Source organism: Netta rufina (genome assembly GCF_964035555.1).
Source record: "Netta rufina genome assembly, chromosome: 3".
NCBI classification, from domain to species: Eukaryota; Metazoa; Chordata; class Aves; order Anseriformes; family Anatidae; genus Netta; species Netta rufina.
This window is the reverse complement of record NC_140125.1, coordinates 30,101,211-30,122,510: the sequence shown is the minus strand read 5'-3', so window position 1 is coordinate 30,122,510 and position 21,300 is coordinate 30,101,211. Positions and strand designations below refer to the sequence as shown.

General features: G+C 40.1%; 1 protein-coding gene across 2 annotated transcripts in view; it reads right to left on the bottom strand.

The window, feature by feature from the left end:
• Positions 1–21,300, bottom strand: part of SDCCAG8 (SHH signaling and ciliogenesis regulator SDCCAG8) — a 109,388-nt gene that overhangs the window by 5,405 nt on the left and 82,683 nt on the right. Inside the window, exons 17-18 of one of the 2 annotated variants that reach the window (XM_084284104.1) lie at positions 2,820–2,946; positions 869–951 (exon numbers count right to left, since the gene is read on the bottom strand). In XM_084284104.1, the coding sequence (XP_084140230.1) occupies positions 901–951; positions 2,820–2,946 (178 nt within the window). In that variant the 3' untranslated portion in view covers positions 869–900. Of the gene's footprint in view, positions 1–868; positions 952–2,817; positions 2,947–21,300 lie in introns of those variants that run through there. The other variant, XM_084284105.1, reaches the window with a different exon arrangement.

The following is a 21,300-nucleotide window of genomic DNA, read 5'->3' as shown; positions in this document are numbered from 1 at the left end:
TTTTCCTTACATTATCACATGAGTTTTCCATGAAAAACAGATTCTCAACACACCAAAATGTAGCAGGATTTAAAGACCTCTTTCTCTCTTTCCGTTTTTTCCCCCAGATATGGCAAATATGAGCACTGGAAATCCTATGAAGGCTAAAGGTTTGGCAGTAGTTTTTTGTTTGTTTGTTTTTGTTTTCCCCGTAAATCAGCTAGATTAAAATAATGAAACAATTTTTAAAATCTGGGACTTCAATTGCATTTTTTTTTTTAAAGGTAATGCTTACAATGCTATAGGAACAGCTATAAACTGTAGCAGTGCTGTCATTCCAACAGCATCACTCCAAATGCAATTATTTATATAATGTTTCTTACAACATGACACTGAGTTTTTATGATTCATTATAGAACAAGCTGAAGCCTTTCTAAAGAAATAGCATTTTGCTTTCTGAGAAGGAAAATACTATTGCAAGTGACAAAGCTAACCAACTCCAAATCAAACGAGAACCCACAGTGATTATCTAGCCCAAAAGGTATCTAAGGTAAAATTTGAATTGTAAAAATTCCCACCTTGCCAAGAGTTGTATGTCCTCCTTGCTCTCCAATTTAAATTATATTTTATTTTTTTTAAATTCTGTCAGGTAAACCTGTTTCTTTTCTGGAGAGCTTGCCCTACATTTTTAACAGTATAAAAAGAAAAAAACACAACATCATACAACCCTCCCCCCCCAACAATTTCTAGCCCCAAAACATTTCAAACACTTTCTTCTCCCTTTGTCTTGAAGTGTTTGCCAGATTCAACCCACATCTGCAAATAGTTTTAGTCCTCCTTTCCTCTCCCTCCCTTTCCTCTATATATAGTGTATAGAAAAAATACCTACTTATGCTCATTTCTCTTTATCCATCCAGGTTTTTACTTGATTCCATCTGTGTCCTGTTTGAGATCTGCATCCCATTTCTTTTCCTGAAATATGCAATTGCAGAGTTACTAGTGGCTTGTGTTCCAAGATATAACACCAAATTTCAGTCAGTGTATTTTACATCATTTTTAAAGCATTAGGTAGGAGTGGTTTCTCCCCAAAAACTAACTGCAAAGGATAGCTGTTGAATAACACAGTAAAACATGGCATAAGTCACTTTCACCTCTGATCAATACTGATTATGCAGTTGATATTTTTAACATATATTTCTATAATAGCTACATACATCTTTCTGTAGTTAAAATCTCCAGTTTACAGTGAAATGTCCTTTAGTTTTCTTCAAACAATCGTCTGATATTCCAGACAGCTTTTTTGGGCTGAATTCCAATTCCCAGAGAATCACTGTTGCTTTCAATAGCAACAAACAGATTTTTAGGACTCGTAATAATTAAAAAAATATATATATACTTCTCTTCTGAATATTCACATGTTAAAAAGTATCCTCTGGAACACAATTAACTTATAATGAACAGAAAAAAGGAAGATTTTGCTAGTCAAGTCTTGGTTGTGTATCTGAATGATTTTTTTTTTTCCTCATCTGTACAATTTAGTACTTTCGCCCAACCTCATAAAAACATGCTCAGTTCCAGATAAAACACATTATCAATGACAGAATCTCTGTGGACTACGTAGGAAGTCTCTTCATATTACCTAGAGTGCTTCCCTTAGAGTAGCAACTTTCATTTTCTTTTCTGAATGGCAAATGTTCTTCAACCATCTTATAGAGAGAACACTATGGTTGCCCTAAAATTTGTCAGTAATTACTACATGCTGATAACCTGACGCTATCTTGGGTTACCAGGTTTGTCTACCGACAGTAAATCCTGTAAAACCAAACACACTGACATGATTAAAAGCGTAACAAAATATGGATCTTATTTGCCTAGGTTAAACATTTATTAAATCCTACAGCTAAAAAGCCTATGAAAAAGAGTATGATGTAAATATTTGAAAGTTGTAAGACATCTATTTTCTGTTTACTGCTAAGTGTACTACTGGACAACATTTTCTCCACTGAACTTGTTACCCTTTTAACAGAACTCCAGTTATTAGTTAGAAAACATCATGATATGGTTGAATTAGGCGATTCAATTAGTCACAAAACAAGGGTTTGATTATTTAATAGTTTTACTGAAAACTTCATTCTATACTTACTATTTCTCTTTCTTCCTCTTTTTTCTGAAACAAATGGATGAAAGGGAAAGAATGAAACAAACCATTCAGTCCTCTCCCTTAGTTCTAAAGCAATGGGTGAAGAACAGTGGTCAAAAACCCAAGCAACAACAGCCCATGGAAACCTGCAGCATCCTAGAGACCACTGGAAGCAACAGTTGGGCCTGCCAAAGGTGCACTGCAGTGAGTAGTGCTCAGGTGGATTGATTTCACATTCTCCACCTCACATTTGGGTGAGTGGTCACGAAGCAGCAGGAAAGAAAATAACATTTAAAAATAAGGGGAAAAAATCACAGTGGTAGGGGGACTTAAGCTGACAAACGTCAGCAAAATGCTCCAAGAAATTACAAGCATCAAGCTACTATTTAAATGTTAATGCTGTGGAAGAACAGATTTCTCTTTTCTCTGGAAAAGGAACACAAAATCTTGCAATAGGAAAGCTAGGAACTGTAACCAAGAATAAGTACTGCTGTTCTATTGTCTCTTCATTTAGTTTAAGTGGGACTCTGATCCAGCAACCAGCCTATCTCCAGTTGCATGGATTTTTTTTTTCATAAGGCAATGCCTTACTTAGAACAACAACAATAAAACCCCAGAGCTGAGAAGAGACTGCTGGTGGATTTCTTCGCTAAAGCTGCAGAATATTCCTTTCAGACTTTCTTTTCTTTTGGCACAGTACCTGGATTCGCAGAAACTGCACCTCTTCTGTTAGCAGCTGCTTCTCTTTGAAGAGCTGATTCTGTTTGTTGAGTAGCTCCACTAACTGCTGGGCAGTGGCCTGGCAGTGCTTGTCAAGCTGGTGCAACCTGGAAAAAATAGATAAAAAGAGTGCAGTGTGTCTGAAGTTGGAGTTCTCTGCAGAAGCTTTGATCTTTGCACTGGCAGGTGCAAGCTCCCAGATGACACAGCTCGGCCTGGTGTTGGGCTGAGACTGAAATATTATTACTCCACAGAAGGGCACTCAGTATATTTGATCTTGACAGTTTAAATGAGCACTTTTAAATGTCTGCACTTCTAACTTAGAAGCCCTGTCGTGACATGACAAGTCAGTTTTGCCATTCAACGACATCAGTAAAGACCATAGGACTCCATCCGACATCTGCAGCTGAGCAAGCCATGCCTTGCTCTTCTTTCCTACAGAAAGGGTGCTGTGAGTTCAGGGCTGTTCTTGGGATATGGCAATAAACCTGTCGGCAGACCTATGCACCCTACAGCTCCTTCAGAAACCAGTTTCCTGATTTTAGGCGGTTATTTCAATGACATTAGCCCAGATTATAAATCCAAGTATCCCAACCCCCTGACAAACTGGACCTGAAGTGACGGAAAGTTTAGTTTTCATTCCACTGCTCTTTACACCCTGGTCAATGCCCAAAACTTATTACAGAGCACAACATTATTTAAAGTGAGCTTAGTGGTAATTAAGCATGTCAGCGTTAATCTCTAACAGAGATTCCTCTGGAAGGATTTAAGAGCCCACCACTCCAAAGACTTCTCATCATGGGCTGCAAAACAGGGAGAACAAGCCAGTGGGTGTCAGCAGGGGTACACAAAGGCTTTGCTTACACTTGAGAAACAAGTGTAACAACATCCTTGTAGAAAGGGCAACTGCACCTTTACTTTAATCTCAAAACCTGGAATGTCCACAGTGACTGGATAGCCCTCTGAATCCTGCCATGAAAAAAATCTTAAAAAGTTTGCTTAGATCTGTAACAAGGAAAGTAAACAGAAATAAGCTGAAAATTGTGTTTTCGCATTAAGCGCATTTCATTCATTCTTTAAGTGGAAACATCTTTAACTACAAGTCCCTGCAGATATCTTAGAAGCTTCTGTTCTTTAAATATCGGTGCTCTAGAGAAAAGTCTGTATGTCTAAACACTATGTATTTAGGGAGCATGAACCAACCTGGGTTTTGCTATGGTAAGTTCTGGATTTAAATTCTGCACTTGTTTTGTAAACCATTTCTTGCTCACCATTTCGAAAAACAGCTTCAACTGAACAAGGTGCTTAGGCTCATATCTCTCATACAGTCTGTGTTTTTAATAGAATTAGTTATATGCTCACAATAAGGCATGTGATTTTCTGAATCCTTCTACTTTCAACTCCATGTGGTAGTTTTGAGTTGTACAGCTGTCATAACTCAGCTAAGCTAATCACTCTGAATATTCACATTCTTAATCAGGATCGTTCAAATAACTGCATTAGTAAACACCCCTGAAATTCTTGATAAAAATCTAGTAAAACTTAGCTGAAACAAATTTGCCAAAATTCATGTGAAAAACGGTATTTAGTGGTCTATCTCTATCAGACACCTCCTTTGAAGTTGAACTGCAACAATAATGCAGCAAACACTGTGAATGGACATATTTCATCCTGTCCTGTTACTCTGCTAATGGATAGCTGCAAAAAGGGATTTGAGGAGCTGCAGGACCATCTCCTGGGGATCAGAACAAAAGTAACTGCAGCTAGCTGCAAACAGTGACAGCTGGTTGTAAACATCCAATGAAGTAAACAAAAAGATCACTTTGATAGCATAGAATATTCTACTAAATACACACTTACATGCTGTGTGTCTAATTTCACAGTCCCTGTATGTTCTAAACTATAACATGTTGATACATGAGCTGTTTATGCTTGATTTCTTTACAAAGGGTGACTTCAGAGGTGTGGAATTCAACAAAACAAACAAAAACCACCACCAACAACAACAAAAAAAGAGAAACAAAATTCCCTCACAAACTAAAAAAATGCACGTGTACTTTTTGTGTTCTGTTTTTAAGGACACTAGCTCCTCCAAGAGCATCAGATTGCTCCCACTGAGTGCACAGACAGTGGTACTGTTTGCTGGAGGCAATGTAGCCTGGAGGCAATGTAGCAGAGTTTCAGACTGGAGAGCTGAGTTCTGCTTACTATTTTGCCATTGATTTTCTTTAGTTTGAGGATTTGTGAGCTTACTGGACTCCTTTATTTGTAATAAAGTCATCTTCCAGTCTTTTATTTATACCATACTCACTACATTATAACAGTACTGGTAGGGAGATGTAACTAGAACGTGCTGTCTTCAGACAGACAAGGAAAAAACTCCAGTGCCTCCCTCCATAGGTGAAGCCTTGAGACTATGAAATCCTCTCTTCACACAAGGTCATCTCAGACAGCATGAAAGCCCCACTCAACAACCACCAACTGTTGTCTGGATTCAAGCCTTTAAATTTCTGCTGACTTCTATATTTAATTAGTAATCTTTCCATTATACCAGTGCTTCAGTTTGTTTTAAGGGTCTTTGAGATACCATCTTACACAAAATTGTCACTCCTAGCAGCTAAAGACATGGTTAAGTGTGTAAGCCCCTCAAGTAGCAACACGGTTGTGCTGCCCATTGCTTAGAGGGCCCATTCTGGATGCAAGAGCAACCACCAATGAAGAAGCCCGTGAGGAAGGGCCCTACCAGGCATCTCCTCCTGCAAGAAGAAGGCTCCAGCTGAAGAGCCACCACTTCAGTGCAAGGAACTTCCTCCAGTTCTGGCATGCAAACTGAAGTAAGTTCCAGCTCATGTAAATTCTACATCAAAACAACACTTTCTACTAGATACTCACAGGCAGCACATGCAAATTTCAAAACATCACTGGATATGAGCCTTACTGCTTTCTATTGTAAGACTATCTACAGGATCCTATCAGATCCTGTTAAAGTTTATTTACAATAGTTCATCCAAATTAAGAACTCTTTAATTATGGCAATACTACTCAACTACACTTTTCTGTTTTGTAACTTTATCACCCACCATGTTATATTAGACTGTGCCCTTGAACAAAGATGGAAAACGACACAGCCACTGAACTAGGCTTTACTAGCAGACCACAACTTGTATCATCTGTATCCAGCTCCAGTGCTCGAGTACAGGGTTAATAATGTTCCTTTCTACAGTTCTGGGTCACAACAGATAATGAGGGAGTACATCTAGTCAGCACACATCTCAGTCTGTGAATTCCCAAATTCTGTCTACCAGTCTGCTCTCCCAAAACTGCTGCCAAGCTGGCCCTTGGTCTGCACGCTGGGACTACCAGCCTGCTCCGGTGCATTTAGCTCCCGAGGACAGGCTCTGGGCCCTCTCACAGTGTCTGCTATTACGTGTGACATGTGCAGCACAGCCACACATTCCCATATGCATTGTATCTGGCCTGCCTGCTGATCTCGTAAATGATTCAAGATGAGAAATGAACAGCTCCACCCACATTCACTGTACTTCCCATATGTTACAACTGCACATCGATGCCTGCCATCATTTTTACAACTGGGTGACAGAACCTTCTGCACATTTTGCTAATACGAGTGAGTGAGGTTGCACAGTCACCATGTTCACTTTGGCAACACCACCGACCAGGCAAACGTGCGCTGCGTCCTGAGCATCTGCGTGACCACCACATACTTCCCCTCCGTTCCAAATGAGTTCATTTTCCACCAAAGTGGCAAGTGCTCTCCAGTTGGGATGGCAGCGACTGCTGCTGGCCTGGGAGTGCTGAAGGGTAGGGCCTGACTCCACCCTCTGACATGTTACTTCAAAGCACAAGTTTCAGACATGTAACTCCAAGTGTTTTATATTTGTACTACTTGCAGGATAACCTTACACCAAGGGGTAGCTCATATTTAATAGTATTAGTACTGTTAAAATAATTTTCCATGCAAACTTAACCGGTCTAAACCAGAATTTCTGTTTCGATATGGCAGCAGGTAAGAGACAGCTTTGTGAGGCAAGTGCATCCATAGAACAACAAAACTGAGGCATCGCAAGCTGCAATGAGCACTTCATGATGAGCATTTCATTCTGATGCTCAGTATTTGAATGCAGCTTTATGTTATCAGGGCTCCAAACTACCTTGTTCATTTTGTGCAGCTCATGCTAAAACCTGCAGTAGAGCACATCTCTCACTCAGCACAGAAATTAAATTTGGATCCAAGATTAGGCTAGTACCTAGTTGTCCTGAAACAAAATGGAAAGGGAGAGATATGTTTTGCTACATTTGGACAGGTAGGAATAGACATCCCTTGCAAGACACTACAGAATCTGTGTGAAACATGGAGCACAGAGCAGACCTTTGGTACCAAGGTGAATTACACCCAGCAGAATTAACTTCCACAGCGGTCAGCAGCACAAAGCTGAACTAGCACTTTGTGTCCTACAGACAAAAATAAAAGCTTCTTTCTTTTCTATAAAGACCCATCGCTGAAGCAGGGGCACCCGGCAGGCTCCAGCAGTGAGTGCGCAGCGAGCCCCTGCCCTGGGGAAGTCACAGCTCCATTAATCCGCAGGCAGCCGCGAGTGCTGAAGGGAAAAGCTGGTACAACAAAAGCCAATACAACCTGTCGGCCCTCCTCGGGGTTTTAAAGTTGATTTGAAATAAATTAATATGCAAGGATCTGTGGGTAGCGTCCATCCATCCAGCAGCGGGGATCAGTCCTTGACAAAGCAGAGGCATTAAAAGGTTATTTACTCTTTCAGTACAGTCAGGGTACTAACGTAAAACGCTTTCCCTCTACTCTGCAGAGCTGAATTTGCTGAAACGGCGTGATTGGATTGCAGCAACCTACAGCCGCTAAATCACCAAATCCAATAACCACGCTGCATTTACTGGCACACATCTTAATTAGGTTTTAATACAAGTAATCTGATAACTACCACTGGCCAGCCCGCGCAGAGCTGTCAGAGCTGAAAGGGCTGTTATTGAGCGGTGCAGCCGCCCCCCGCTGACCCCCGCCAAAGCCCCCCATCTGCCGGTTGCCAAGGAAATGGAGGGCGGCCCACCAGGCCCGGGCCCAGGGCCTCCCCACCCAGGCGGCCACAGCAACACTGGGCACAGCCCCTGCTGCTCGCCCGCTGGTGAGAAGGGTCCTGAGGCTGCAGAAGGCCCAAGTCATGAAAAGGTGGCATGGCGCAGCCAAGAGGCTTGAAATGACACGTCCCTTTGCAGGAGAAGGGCAGAGCAACAGGCTACATTCCTCGTGGCGCTCTCCCAGCACCTGCGGGCCTGGAGGTGGATGCAGTGATCAGACACTGCTTCTGGTGGCAAGGGGGAAGTTCAGGAACAAGGCCACAGACCTGTGAGGCTGCAGAGATGCTACTGAAGGACGATCTGCCCCAAAATGATCAACATCAGATTGGTGGCTGTCCATTTGTGTACCTCAGGTGTTTCTAGCGCACTGTGAACTTTGAAACCACATGCAGGATTAAAAACAAGGTGGTTATAATAAGAGGGAACAAGGCAGTCAGAAAAGACAACAAAATCCAGTAGATTTTCCTTCAGCTAACTTCTACCCACTATTAGGGTTTTTTTTTAGGTCATCCTGCAAATCAGCTATCATACTAAAATGGTAGGGAAGTGTTTAAGTTGTGATACTTCACAGATAGTTGTAGAACAACACGTTAAAGGATGTTGAATGTGTATATTCAGATACTCAGCATTAGGAAATGCTAGAGCAAAGGCTCTCTGTGCAGCTTCTTCCCACCCTAGCTTCCACCTCCGCTGCAGCTCCCCTGCTCGGCCTCTCACCTCTTCCCAAGGCTCACCATGAGCTTGCTGAACAGTTTCAGCCTAAAGCACAAGTTTTGGCAAGCCCAATGAAATCACAAAGAACTTAACAGTGTCTTAAAACAAGAAGCACCACACAACCTTAAATACAAACTGGTGATCACAGCTTGCTCTTGACACAGATAAAGCAGGCACTGCCTACAGTAAAAAACTGCTACACATAAATCAAAGATCAGGCTTGCTCTGCCTACATGAGAGTTTTGGAAAGCCAGACTTACTGCCACGTGAAGAGTTTGGGTGTACGGCTGGTGCTCACAGTGAGAGAGGAACGGCTTGTTTCAGCAGCCCCAGCTGCTCTCCTGCTCTCACTCCCCATTCCCTCTTGCAGGGACAGCAGCACACTTCCCCTCTGCTTCCTAGCTCAGCTCTGCTATTTTTTTTTTGTTGTTGTTAGCAGAAATGATGTTGTGCCCCTCTTGTAAAGACAGTAAAATTTTCATCCACCATCTCTTCATGTCTTCAACCAGCTCCATGGAGAGCTAGGGCACTTAAATCAGTAGTAAAAGTTAGTTCTTCATTGTGGATTGCAACATTCACAAATTTATGCACTACATTTTGAGGTAACTAAATAGGATTCTATACATTTTGAAATGCAGATAAATAGAGGATTATAAGCCAAGGTTTAGATGTTTTCCTAAGTTGGTATTTACTTAAGATGTTGAGGCACAGATCAGGACCTGGTGAGATCAGCATCTCTGAGAATTCCCTGTATGCTCCCTAAAGTTAAAAAGAAACATCTGTACTATCTATCCTTTAACTGAATTCCATACTCCCTTCTAGCTTCAAAAGCAGAACGCTATGATGCAGCTTTCTCAAGTTAATGAAAGAAATCTAAAGAGAAGAACAAAACAAAACAAATACCTTGATTAACACTGTTTTAGTTCTGTCTCACTGGAATTCCTGACTTCTAACATGGAAAGATGGTTTAGGGCACATTAAAAGATGTTTCTGTGGCATTTCCCACCTCTCTGAAACATGAAATGACTGTCATTTGTTTAGCCAGATAGGGAATACAATCAATACCACTTCTATTTTAGCAAGGTAAGCACTTCCCTACACTAGAGACAACCAGCTCACATTAACAGATGGTAACTAGAGGTTAATATTTCTTGGAATAAGACACTTAAAAAGAAAATGTCCACATTTCACCATGGAACCTGTGACCCAAGGTTATTAATTAAGCTTTTTTCTTCTTCTTCTTCCCCTCCTACATGTGTTTTGGGTAACCTCTGAATTTCCTTTCACTAAAGAAACTCTTAATTTTTCCACACACATTTCAAGAATTGTCTACACTACATCTTCTCCAAGAAGATAACAAGCCATAGTAACAACTGCAAATAGAGTTTAATTAAAAGTTTACATAGGAACAGTAGCTTCTGCTTTGTTTGTGATTTCATCACTGACTATGAGAATACATCTTCACTTCCACAGCTGGCCCATCAGGTTAAACAATCATGTAGGAAACCTGAGTCTGGATCTATTCTTGGGCTCATGTCTGAAGTGCTGAAGCAAGAGCATTATCAGCCTGCTCTTTAGTAGGGGGTGTAGCAGCTGGGCTTAGCTGATATGATGGTCACTTTTAGCCCTCCTGGGTTTTGACAGGAAGGAAACACTTTGAGAGAATGGACAGGAAGCCGTAAAAGATACGGGTGAAACCTTCAATAATATCTATTTCTGTTTGAGTCTCTCAGCTAAAGAAGTTTTTTCCTCCTTCAGAATAATACAAAATAATATAGTCTATATTAAAGTCAATATTATAGTAATATTATAATATTATAGTCTATATTACAGTCAATAATATAGTCAATATGAACGCTGGATCAACTTTGTTCTGGAGAAGAACAGTTCTTGTTAATATTTTTTGCTTATTGCTGAAAAATGCTTAATAAAATTTTTTCAAACTGTTCAGACTGCCTGTTAGTTTAGAATACCTTAGGAGAAAAGGGAGGCAGGGCTTGCTGATCAGATCTTACACAAGTTCCCAGTGAAGAAACTGTCTTGATATGTTAAGAGATGCCTACCTTACCAAGGTTTCAAATGTGACCCCCTAAAATGTTTATAAGGATCATTCTACAAGGTACATGTCTACATTACTGAAGTATTTTTTTTTTTTTATGTACTTGTCTTACTAGTCCCAACTCCTTCTGTGGTTATTTCATTTTTTGTAAATGTGTGCTCCATTTTCCCCACAGCTTATCAATTTCTCTTATTTCTTTTATAACCAGACAAACTTGACCCTTTACAGATTGCTAGTTAGTGTCCAGGTGTCCACACAAAACAAACACTATATCTGAGTCAGAGATTGATAATTTTTTTAATGCAATCTGCCCAATCTGAACTCCTTCCTTCAGAAACACTTTGCCTTTAAAAGGAAATTCCCAGCATGAACCTCATCAGAAGCGACATGTAACAGACAGTACATGTGGTGTTTGGGCAGGCAACAGAGAACTGAAAAAAGTCTTTACTTTTTCTATCCGATGGCATGTGCAGAATGTACATGTGGCCCAAGCTGACATCAGGCATTTGAAGCAAAAACACTGATAAAAGCATCAGCTTCTGTTAATTTACTTTTTCAAACATTGTCTTAATTAAAAAAATACTACTGCTAGAAAGGATAGCGCAGCTGAGCTACAACTGCTTCAGTTGTTTCTGACAGTTGCAATTATAGGCTAGCAGAACAGCTTTGGGTTCAGTCCTGCTGTCCTTGCTGAGCCCAAACTCTAGCTGCTATCAGCATGGACTGCAGGCACTGTATTACAAAGAGCATAAAGCTTCTGTGCTCATAGCTATTAGTACCTGTGTTTGAAAGGTAAAATGTCTCTCAGTAATGACCTTGCAAATGGGAGCTCAGGGGTGCCAGGTATGGTCCTTCTGATCCAGTTATCTGCAGGGGAGTCTGCCCAATTTAATACTTATATATCATAGCACTTCAAAAATACCTCCACTGTAAAAAAAACAATACTGCTATACTGTATAGTTTGATTGTTATAAAAAAAAAATAATCAAACACCGTTAAATATCTGTGCAGGCATCATTCATTAGTTCCTTTGCTTAAACACCATCACCCTTATTTTCCACTCCAGGGGTGCCAATACACCCCTCTTTCCAGCATCACTTCAAATGCAAGATATTGCCCACAAGCTCTGGCGGACTATACACATTTGCTTACTTCCAGGGTTCACACAGGGTTATTGTGGTTTTAAAAATTACTTTCACTGTAATGATAGATGTAGATTTGTAGAGAAGAAAGTTTTATGCTTGTGACATACAAGAGGATGAATATGACTTTAATGTGACAGAGATAATTTCTCTGTGCAGCATATTCAGATGCATGTTTCCCATACAAGGCCCTTGCTCTCTCCACACAGACCAGATTGCTTCCATTTGTGAACTTGTCCCTTGCCTGGCTTATTTCCTCCCCTCACATATAGCTCTATTACATGTCTATTTTCCAAACCTATTCCACCTAGGAAACAAAACTTAGTGTAGAGGGGAACATACTGAGTGAAGATATGGAGAAGATACTGGGAAACAGGTCACACCAAGAGATCAGCTGAGCAGAAGAGCCTAGGGTGTGCATGAGATGCAGAGAAGAGCTGTGCTCAGGCACACATGAATTTATCCAAGGGACCTGAGGAGGTTTCAGCCTCTGTTTCTCCACACAGCACAGCACTCTGGATCAGCGTCGATCTCCCCGGCTCCCTTGGTGTGCCATAAAGCTCTTCTGTAGAGAGTGGAGGGAGAGTCACAGTGTCAAACAAACACCAAGTGAGGAAGATAACATGGAAGACCAAAGGTAGGGGAGACAGAGAGGGTTACAAACACAGCTTTTGTACTGGAAGCAGCTCAGAGGAACAGTTTCATCCTGAGAAAGCAGAGATCAGAAAACAACAACAAAAAAAAGCTGGAGGATCTGAGCAGTACTGTCAGCTGACCTTCATGGGGCTCAGCTCTCATGAATAGAGTCCACTTGATGTTTGTTTTAAACTATATTAAAAGCACAGTGAATTTGCATGTGAAGTATGTGAAAACAGCAGTTGCTTAGAAGCACTGAAGGAAAACAGGGAAGCATTTCAGAGAAAATACATCTTAAAAGTGACTCTCTGTAAGAGAATCTCTGTAAGAGTGGCTATTTCATGATGTATATATATTAGTCCATTTGTGCTCTGAATGGTGCACCAAGTCTAAAGGCTGAACTCTATCATTGCTACAAAAAAAAAGGAATTTTGTTCCTGCTTTAGAGGCGAATATCATTACAGTTATCTTCAGAAAGCCATTAACCCTTCCACAATAAGGAATATTACTGCAACCAAGCAGTCTGGAGACGAGTATCAACACACCCAGATCACAGCCAGCGGGAAGGGTCAATTATGCCTTTCTGGTGAGAGAATCTTTGCTTGTGGATGAGAATAACCATTCTTGGGTCTCTGTGATAGCAGCACTGGGCTGTCAGGAGTACCATGCACAACGAGCACAAACGTGGCTCCAGCCTGGCTCTCCCATATCACTGCTTGGCCTATCAGTCAGCTGTCATTGGACCCTGCACAGGCATCCCACCACGCTAAGGCTACTGGCATCTTCCTGCAGAAAAAATCATTCTGTCCAGGACTGCGCATACACATATTCTTCTGTTTGTCTCCACAATATTTTAATTATTGTCAAAAAGTCCAACAAAACTACTAGCCTTCTCTTTACTACAAGTTACAGTAAGCGTTACTAATTTTCTTGACACTTCTTCAATGTGACTACAGGTAGACTACTTTCCCCTTTAGACTATATCAGAAGACCTTAGTTTTGCTGGATGAGTTTACTTTTCTCACATTATTTCTTTATATCCTATTCTTCCAATGGTAAGTAACAGGAAAAGCTCCATGAAACAAATGTTTAAACAGAAAGCTCAGAAATCTTGTTATACTTTTGGGAAATGATCATTCTCACTTACATAAGTGGTTGGACGATTAAAATTAAGTGCCTGAAATCACGAGTAGTAAATTAAGAAAACAAAGCTGTGCCTGTATATTAAAAAAGACAACCATGGTTTTTGTTCTTCTAAGCTGGGATACAGAAGACAAATGCAAACTGAGAAGCCAGAGACTCCACCTACTAATAATCAATAATGTGGCTTCTAGACTTGGTAACCTCTGATAGCGTAGCTGCAGCATAAATATACTATTATTCATAATTCATAATTATTGGGCAACTTCCACAGAGAAATGAACATTTCCGGATGAAATGTACACTTCCAGTAATGTGTCCACCACTATGATGGTGACCTCACATGCTCACAGCACAAAAACCAGCCTGGATTTTGGAAAGATGGTGACAGTTCAGCAGAGGACCAGAGCACCAGAGGTCCCTGCGGGCTGTCACCGGCCCGGCCCCGCTCCTCCTAAGCAGCCACCGTGAAGGCTGCACAGAGCCTTCCAGATAGATGCTGGTGGTCTTGGCACAGCTCCTGGCCAACAACTGTCCACCTCACACCTGGCTCAGCTGCGGCGAGGTAATGAACAGGCCGACAAAACGAACCCTAGCCTCTCTCCCCAGGGAGGCCACTTTTGATCAACGTTGAGCAACATATGCAGGCTTGAGAAGGGGGGCACAAATGCAGCTCAGCAAAAAGCAGGCGCTGCTCTACTGTAACTAAACTGCAGATTAAGCTGAAGGCTGCTGTTTCCTAAGCTCCAGATAAGGACCCTTCTGGAGAGTAAGGGAAGAATTAAAGAGAAAAAAAGAGCAGTAATCATAGTTTCGCTTCTAAATGATTGTGAATTTAGGCTACATTAGAGTAGCATTTGTCTCAGTTTAAGATAATACATTTTTCTGCAAACATTCCCAGTAGGGAAGATGCTTCTGTAGTTAATGGTTTGTTTCTAATGTCTCTGAAGCCATAATGTTACCTGCTCAGCAGGTATTTACCTATGAGTGAATATTTAGGTGTCCCTCATGTTACCTTGTTACATAAAAATTGTGATACGGGATCATAATGCACTTAAAGTCTCTTCAAATAAAATAATCCTAATTTAATTGAACTCCTTTACTGCAACATCAGGTTTTAAAATTTCCTCTGAAACAAAGAGGATTGGGGAGATAAAACTGCACTTAACAGGTGTACTAAGAGGCAAGATTTCATTGACATACAGAGCAGCATAGAATTCTATTTTGTGACAGCAGAGAAATGACTAAAACCTATTTCTGTTACAGATCTAGACACAAAAGCTTTCATCCTGATCCTGAATAACTCCCGTGAGCTGCAGCGTGAACTACAGAGACTCCCGTAAAGCACACAATGGCCCACCGAGAGCCCAATCCTGTGTTACAAAAACAAAAGGAATTTTGCCTTTAATAGGAGCAGGCCCCTTGTTTGCATAAAGAGCAACTTGTCGAACAGAATACCAATGCCAAGCTGGTACATTACAGCCACCAGCTCAATAGCCCCAATCTTGTTTTTAACTAAGTAAATCCCAGAGAGAGCAGTTTCCCCAAAAAATCTGGGCATCGGCTACAAATGCAATGAATCAGTGTCTCAAAGTGTTCACGAAGGATGCAGGAAATTTGCAGAAGGGCAGGAGCCTCTCATTTCAAACAGAGGGAAGCTCTGTGTTTTCATTATAAAATACGAGGGTGTGAAAAAAACCTAAACACACAATAGTTCTCTTTCAAGGATAAAGTTCAGAATTAGATCTCCGAGTTTCCCGTGTGTTCAAAGAAGAGCAGAGAATAACGATATAAAAATCCTTCACGAAAAACCAACAAGCAAGGATGAAGCAGTACCCGCCTGGGGGCCAATTGCCTCTCCAGCAGCGGTAAGGCTGTTACTAGGCTTGCAGTACCATTTGTTCCATTACACAATCTCCTGAAGCCTTTTACAGAGAGCTAAAACAACTGCCTGTACCAACACGACACATGGCTTTCCATCCCGACTCTTTGCTAATCCAGACGCTCCAACCATCTTTCTTTAAGATGCCATATGGTTGGCAGAAGCCTGTAGATCTAGCAGCACATCTGCTTGTATGTTACTTCTCCCCTCCAACTCCCCCCTCCACACCACAAAAGAGAGAGCAAATAATTATTTAACATGTAACCAGTTAAACTGCATTTAAAGAGGACAGGAATTATTTAGCTCTAGATATTTAAAAATATAGATTGCTGCAGAAGAACATTCGTCTCTCCGTGATTTGAGGAATACAGAGAAAGAAAACAAAGAAATGAAAGGCACATGGGCAGGATGATTGCTACATTTGAATTATTTAAATGACTGCCATTTCAGACCTTATGCCCTAAGATTTATTTCCTGCATTACCGTGCCACTGAAGTAAGGGATTGAATTTTCTCTCTGCTTTTGTCAGAGGTGAATTAGACAAGCAGACTAGGAAACTATAATATACCGAACCATGCTTTGTTAAGCAAGCAGAGTGAGTCTGTATGCTAATGACTCTGCAGGAATACACTGACACACTGATTTTTTTGGTATGATGAGCAAAGATTATTGACACTGTTGAAATCCTGGTTGCACTGGCATGCAGGCATCCAGGTTGTCTCTTTAGAATCCAGACGCTAGGAAGACAGGCTGCAAAAATAATTTTGTTTGTGATGAGTTATCATTTGACCATTTATGACATAATTGACTATAACAGAAAAGAAAATATACACTTTGGAGCCTGAAATTAAAAAAAAATAGATACCTAGAACATAAAAATTATAAATAAATGCTTCTATAAAACTCTCAGCAACCACTGTGATGAATAATGATCTCAGTTAATGAAGGACAGGCAGAGATAGAAATGTGTAAGGACAGACGGCACTTTGCAATTTTGTCTGCTGAGGATTTGCAGCACCTTTTGTTCAGAAACGCTATTTCCTCATTCAACTTTTCATGCATCAGTAAAATAAGACATCAAAGAGATAAAAGATAACAGCTCTACCTCAAATGCTGCTCACATGCATTGTTCATATGACGATCTGTACAGAGAGCAGCAGTACGTAGCATGAGGAACACGAAGCACATGTGTACGTTCCAGTGCTTTTCAAGGATAGAAACTCTGCATGGATTTGCTCCCAATAATCTCCCCACATCAACTCTCCATTTTAAGAAGCACAGAGCGTTTCACTGCCTTCACAAAACCAGCTTTCCTTACAACATGGGAATGCTTGTGTTTGGCTATGGAGGGTACAAATTGTTTTTAACTTCAGCTATTTAGCAGTTGGAGTTCTTAAGAGGAAGATGGGGAGGCCAGGTCCTACCCTCACAGAAAGGGCAGACCAGTGCTGAGGCTTTGGTTCAGAACAGTATTTCTGAGGACACAATGCTCAATTTCTAAGCTGTTTATTTCATGTGTTTTCTTTTTTTCTTCTCTGTCTCAAGGCTAGTTTAAATTTAATCAAAATTGCCACGGACAGTTTTAACTAAAAACAAACAAAAGGGCCACTTTCTCCTCAAACAATTCATTTTTTCTCTCTTTTCCTTATGAAAAAGATGACAGAAGTTCAAAACACACTTGAATTTCAAAATGTAAAACGTGGCAATGTATTCAATGATGTAGCAATTTAGCTCAGTTTAAATTTGATAGGGCTTGATTTACCAGCTATAATAAATAAAGAACTGTAACAGGAGATGTTCATAAATAACTACTGAGTAAGATTTTAGTTACATGCATACTCATCAAAATTTATAAATTATGGAACTACTTAAATGTAAGAATACAGAACAAAAAACCCATACACACACACACATGCACACCCCCAAAAACAACAAAAACTGAAACAAACAAAAAGTCCCTCAGGCCTCTTAGATGAACGTCTTTCAAAGCTCATTTGCTTTGCACACATTCCTGATCATTAACTGATTTTCATTTCAGGTGTTAACAGCCAGGCACAGCCGCCTGCCCCAGCCTTCTCAGAGGACTCTGGGAGATGTGAGAGAGAACTTTTCACAACCATCTGACAGCACATAACTTCCTTTATTTTCATTGATGAAGGAGTGGAGACAGATTTTCCCCTGCATTTTCCTGAAAGATTCTCAGTAATCTGAATAGTAAGATGTCAAAAATGCCTATTTTACCTATTTGGTTGCTTTGGATATTACAGCAATAGCCTCTACCACCTCAGGATGTCTCCTGGACTGATCAGCCAGAAGCTATAACTACACGGGGCATGTCTGAACATCAGCTGCGACAGCAGCTCCAGCAGGCAGCGTGCTTCGAGTGCTGTCACGCAGCCTCCCACACCCCGCTCGTCCCTCGGCAGCAAGTTTCAGTACATCCTCCCTTCAGTGAAAGCCCATGCAGACAGCAGAAACGGAATTTCAGAAACGGGGGCTGGCCAACAGAGGTCCTTTGGATTATGTGAAACATGCATTGGATTAAGCGTTTCAGAATTGACACTTACTGTGAGCATTGCTCATTATCTTTGTGGTGAGAGGCAAAACATACGGGGCTTTTTTTAGGCATGAGAAGGAAAGTGAACCTTGTACACCTGCTGTATCTTCTTGTTTGGGAACAGGCTTCTCCCTTGACTGGAAAGTGCAATTACAGTGCCTCATAAGATGCTCACCTTGCATGATATCAGGCCAAAAGTGCCCATGAGTTCACTTGCAGTTTGCACCATTTAAGATAAGGACTAGTTCTGATTAATTTACTGCCATATCTTGGACATAGCTACAAAAACAAAATGAGGTATTGCTAGTGTTAGGTCAGAGGTTGGACTCGATGATCTTGAGGTCTCTTCCAACCTAGAAATTCTGTGATTCTGTAAAAACAACAATGTAATAATCATGATTACAGAAATTGTTGTAATGCTTGTGGTTTTCTTACTTTAGGTATACCTAAAATGCCTGATATCAACAACAAACAAACAAACAAAAAGTAAATCATCTACCCAGTTTTATTGGGCACTGCAGTAATGTGTAGAAATAACTCAATGTTCTTTCCCTCTTGAGACAAGGAGAAATGGGGAATGCAAAGCAAAGCCCTTTTAATTTGAAAAGGTTTTACAAGAGGAAGTGGGGATATTATGAAGGGAATTAATTTCTTCCCTTCTAACCACATGAATGTCCTTAACATGGTCATTAACAAAGCAGAAAAGCACAGAACCACATTACAAAATGGCAGCACTTCAAACCAGCATTTTTTGTTTCACAGTTGCTATTTTAGTATCATTTCTAGTTTTGGATGGTGACTTCATGTATTTAATTTTAAAGATATAATAAGAAAACATACCTCACAAAGAAATTAGGTATACAATATGGTACCTGAAAGATTTCAACTAACATTTTCTGCAAGCTTCAGGGTAATCAAATTATTCCAATGCAATTGGTTTTACTTTTCTATCTCTTTGGTATTACCAGCCTTATTTTAATAAAGAGGGTGACTCTTCAGCATTTTCTAGGTGCTTACTGAACAATCCAAATAATAAAGATTTTTCTTTTTCTTACTTTATTTTTCTTCTGCCTTTTAATTTTTTTTTTAAGAAGCCTGACGAGTTTGGGTTTTGCTTTTATGTTCAAAACCTTGTCATTAAATTGAAAAGAATGTATACAAAATTAAATAAGAGCAAATAAAGAAATTGCAAAAATACCTACGAACGTTTTTCGTTTTCAGTTCTACAGTACTGAAGTTCCAAATTTCTGCAAGTCTCAATTCTGGAACCACACTTACATGGACTTGTAAACTTTACCTCCCTTTATTTTACACACATAGATCATGGAAATGTTCATCCTTCACGTTGCAATTTGTGACATAAAAAGTACACATGAACAGTACCACCACAGTGAATGATTACTTATTCAATAATGACATGTCTTATATATAGACGTATTTTACTATATTCATATATTATGACCTATTATTGCACAGTCAGTTATTGCAGCATCTTTCTATAGCACTTTGAGTTCTGAAATTTTACTTGCATTGTGCTGTCTCCTCCATCACAGCACTGTTATAAAAATTAATAAGCCAAGAAAGTCTTCTAAAATTAAACTCTGATCTGAAAGGTACATTTGAACATTTGGGGATCTCTCTTCAGATGCTGACAGTGAGACATGTGAGCGGATGTAGAGAGAATCTGGATATATGGTTCACATATGGGCCTAACAAGAGCAATCTCTTCATATAAAGACACTATTTCTCATGCTAAGTCTACCTTGTTTTCTAATGTCATCTGAAAGGAATGTTGGAAACTGGGACAGTTTTCTGCATCTGAGTCTGTTATTTAGCTGCCTGATGTCAAAATTATTGCCTAATTTCACAGGACCTCTGTAGGTTGGTTGTTTTGCTGTTCTGTTCTTTTTTTTGTTTTATTTTGCTTTGCTGTAAGACAACCAATGCTACACCTTCTTAGGAAATCTTATTATCTTTCCTTATTTTTCTACCCAAAGCACCTGCAATTAATAAGCTACCCTTATTGATAGGAGCAACCTTCAAACTCCTTGCCTGAGTGTTCTCCCTAAATTAAGGTAAGCTTATTTGCATTTTTTTTTTTTTTTTTAAGTGAGCTGCAGCTTTCTGAGCAAAATTACCCTTTAGGTCGCATGGTATGTGGCTTCACACGAACCTCTGCCACATGAGGGCTAACTTAGCAACAAAGATTTGTTTTACACTTCTTCCTCCTTGTTGCTTTTATCTTTCACTGACATACTGGATTTTGTAATGTACAAAAGGAGGCCCGAAACAACAGCTAGTGTAGCACTGTGCCAGGGACCTGTGTATTTGGATCTCAGATAATTAGTATTAGACTCATATAAAGGACTTGTGATTAAAAAAATTCAGTGCTCAGCAATCCCAAACACCAAATTTCTTTTTTAACATTGTAATCTCACAGTTTTAGTACATTATTGCAAACAAACAAAGAACAACAACAAGAACCACAAACCAAACAAAAAAACCTCCTTACCTTAACTTAAGGAAAATGCTCAGGCAAGAAGGTTGAAGCCAAAAATTGCTTCTTAGAGCTGTCCAATTATTTTACAGCTAAGTCATCCCAGAGACAAAGGAGTTTAATAGTTTACAGCCATGAGTCATGGGGTTCACCGAAAGGTCTCCATTTAGCTCCCCACACCCAAAAGAAATTAAAAATTCTCTTTTTAATTCAGTGTTCTAATTAAGATGCAAACTGGAAGAAATCCAGAGCCACTGCACTTGACAACAACAACCTACGTGTTTACAACCATCTCTTTTGTAGCATAGAGTGAGGGGAAAAGGAAGACTTAAAGTACCCTAGACAAAGTACACTGCCATACCCAGTTGAGGGCTTAACTTTTCCAAGTTTTCATTTCAGGGAGTCCAGGACTTTGGAGGAAACTCAGGCAGCAATTCAGGCAAAAACTTCTACAAAGAATAAAAAGGTGTTTTTTTTTTTTCTTTTTTTTTTTTTTTCTCTCTTTCTAATAAAAGCAACATCTCTGAAATGAGGGCACAGAAATGAGGGAGGGAGAAAACATTACATATAGCAAGCAAAGCTTTTAGTTTATGATGCTACTGTTTCACCCATGAAATATCCCAGTTGTCTTCATCATCATTTCCAAACCACCACATTATATAAGACAACAGCAGAGTACTAGGCTGGTCTGCTACCCATATTTTTAG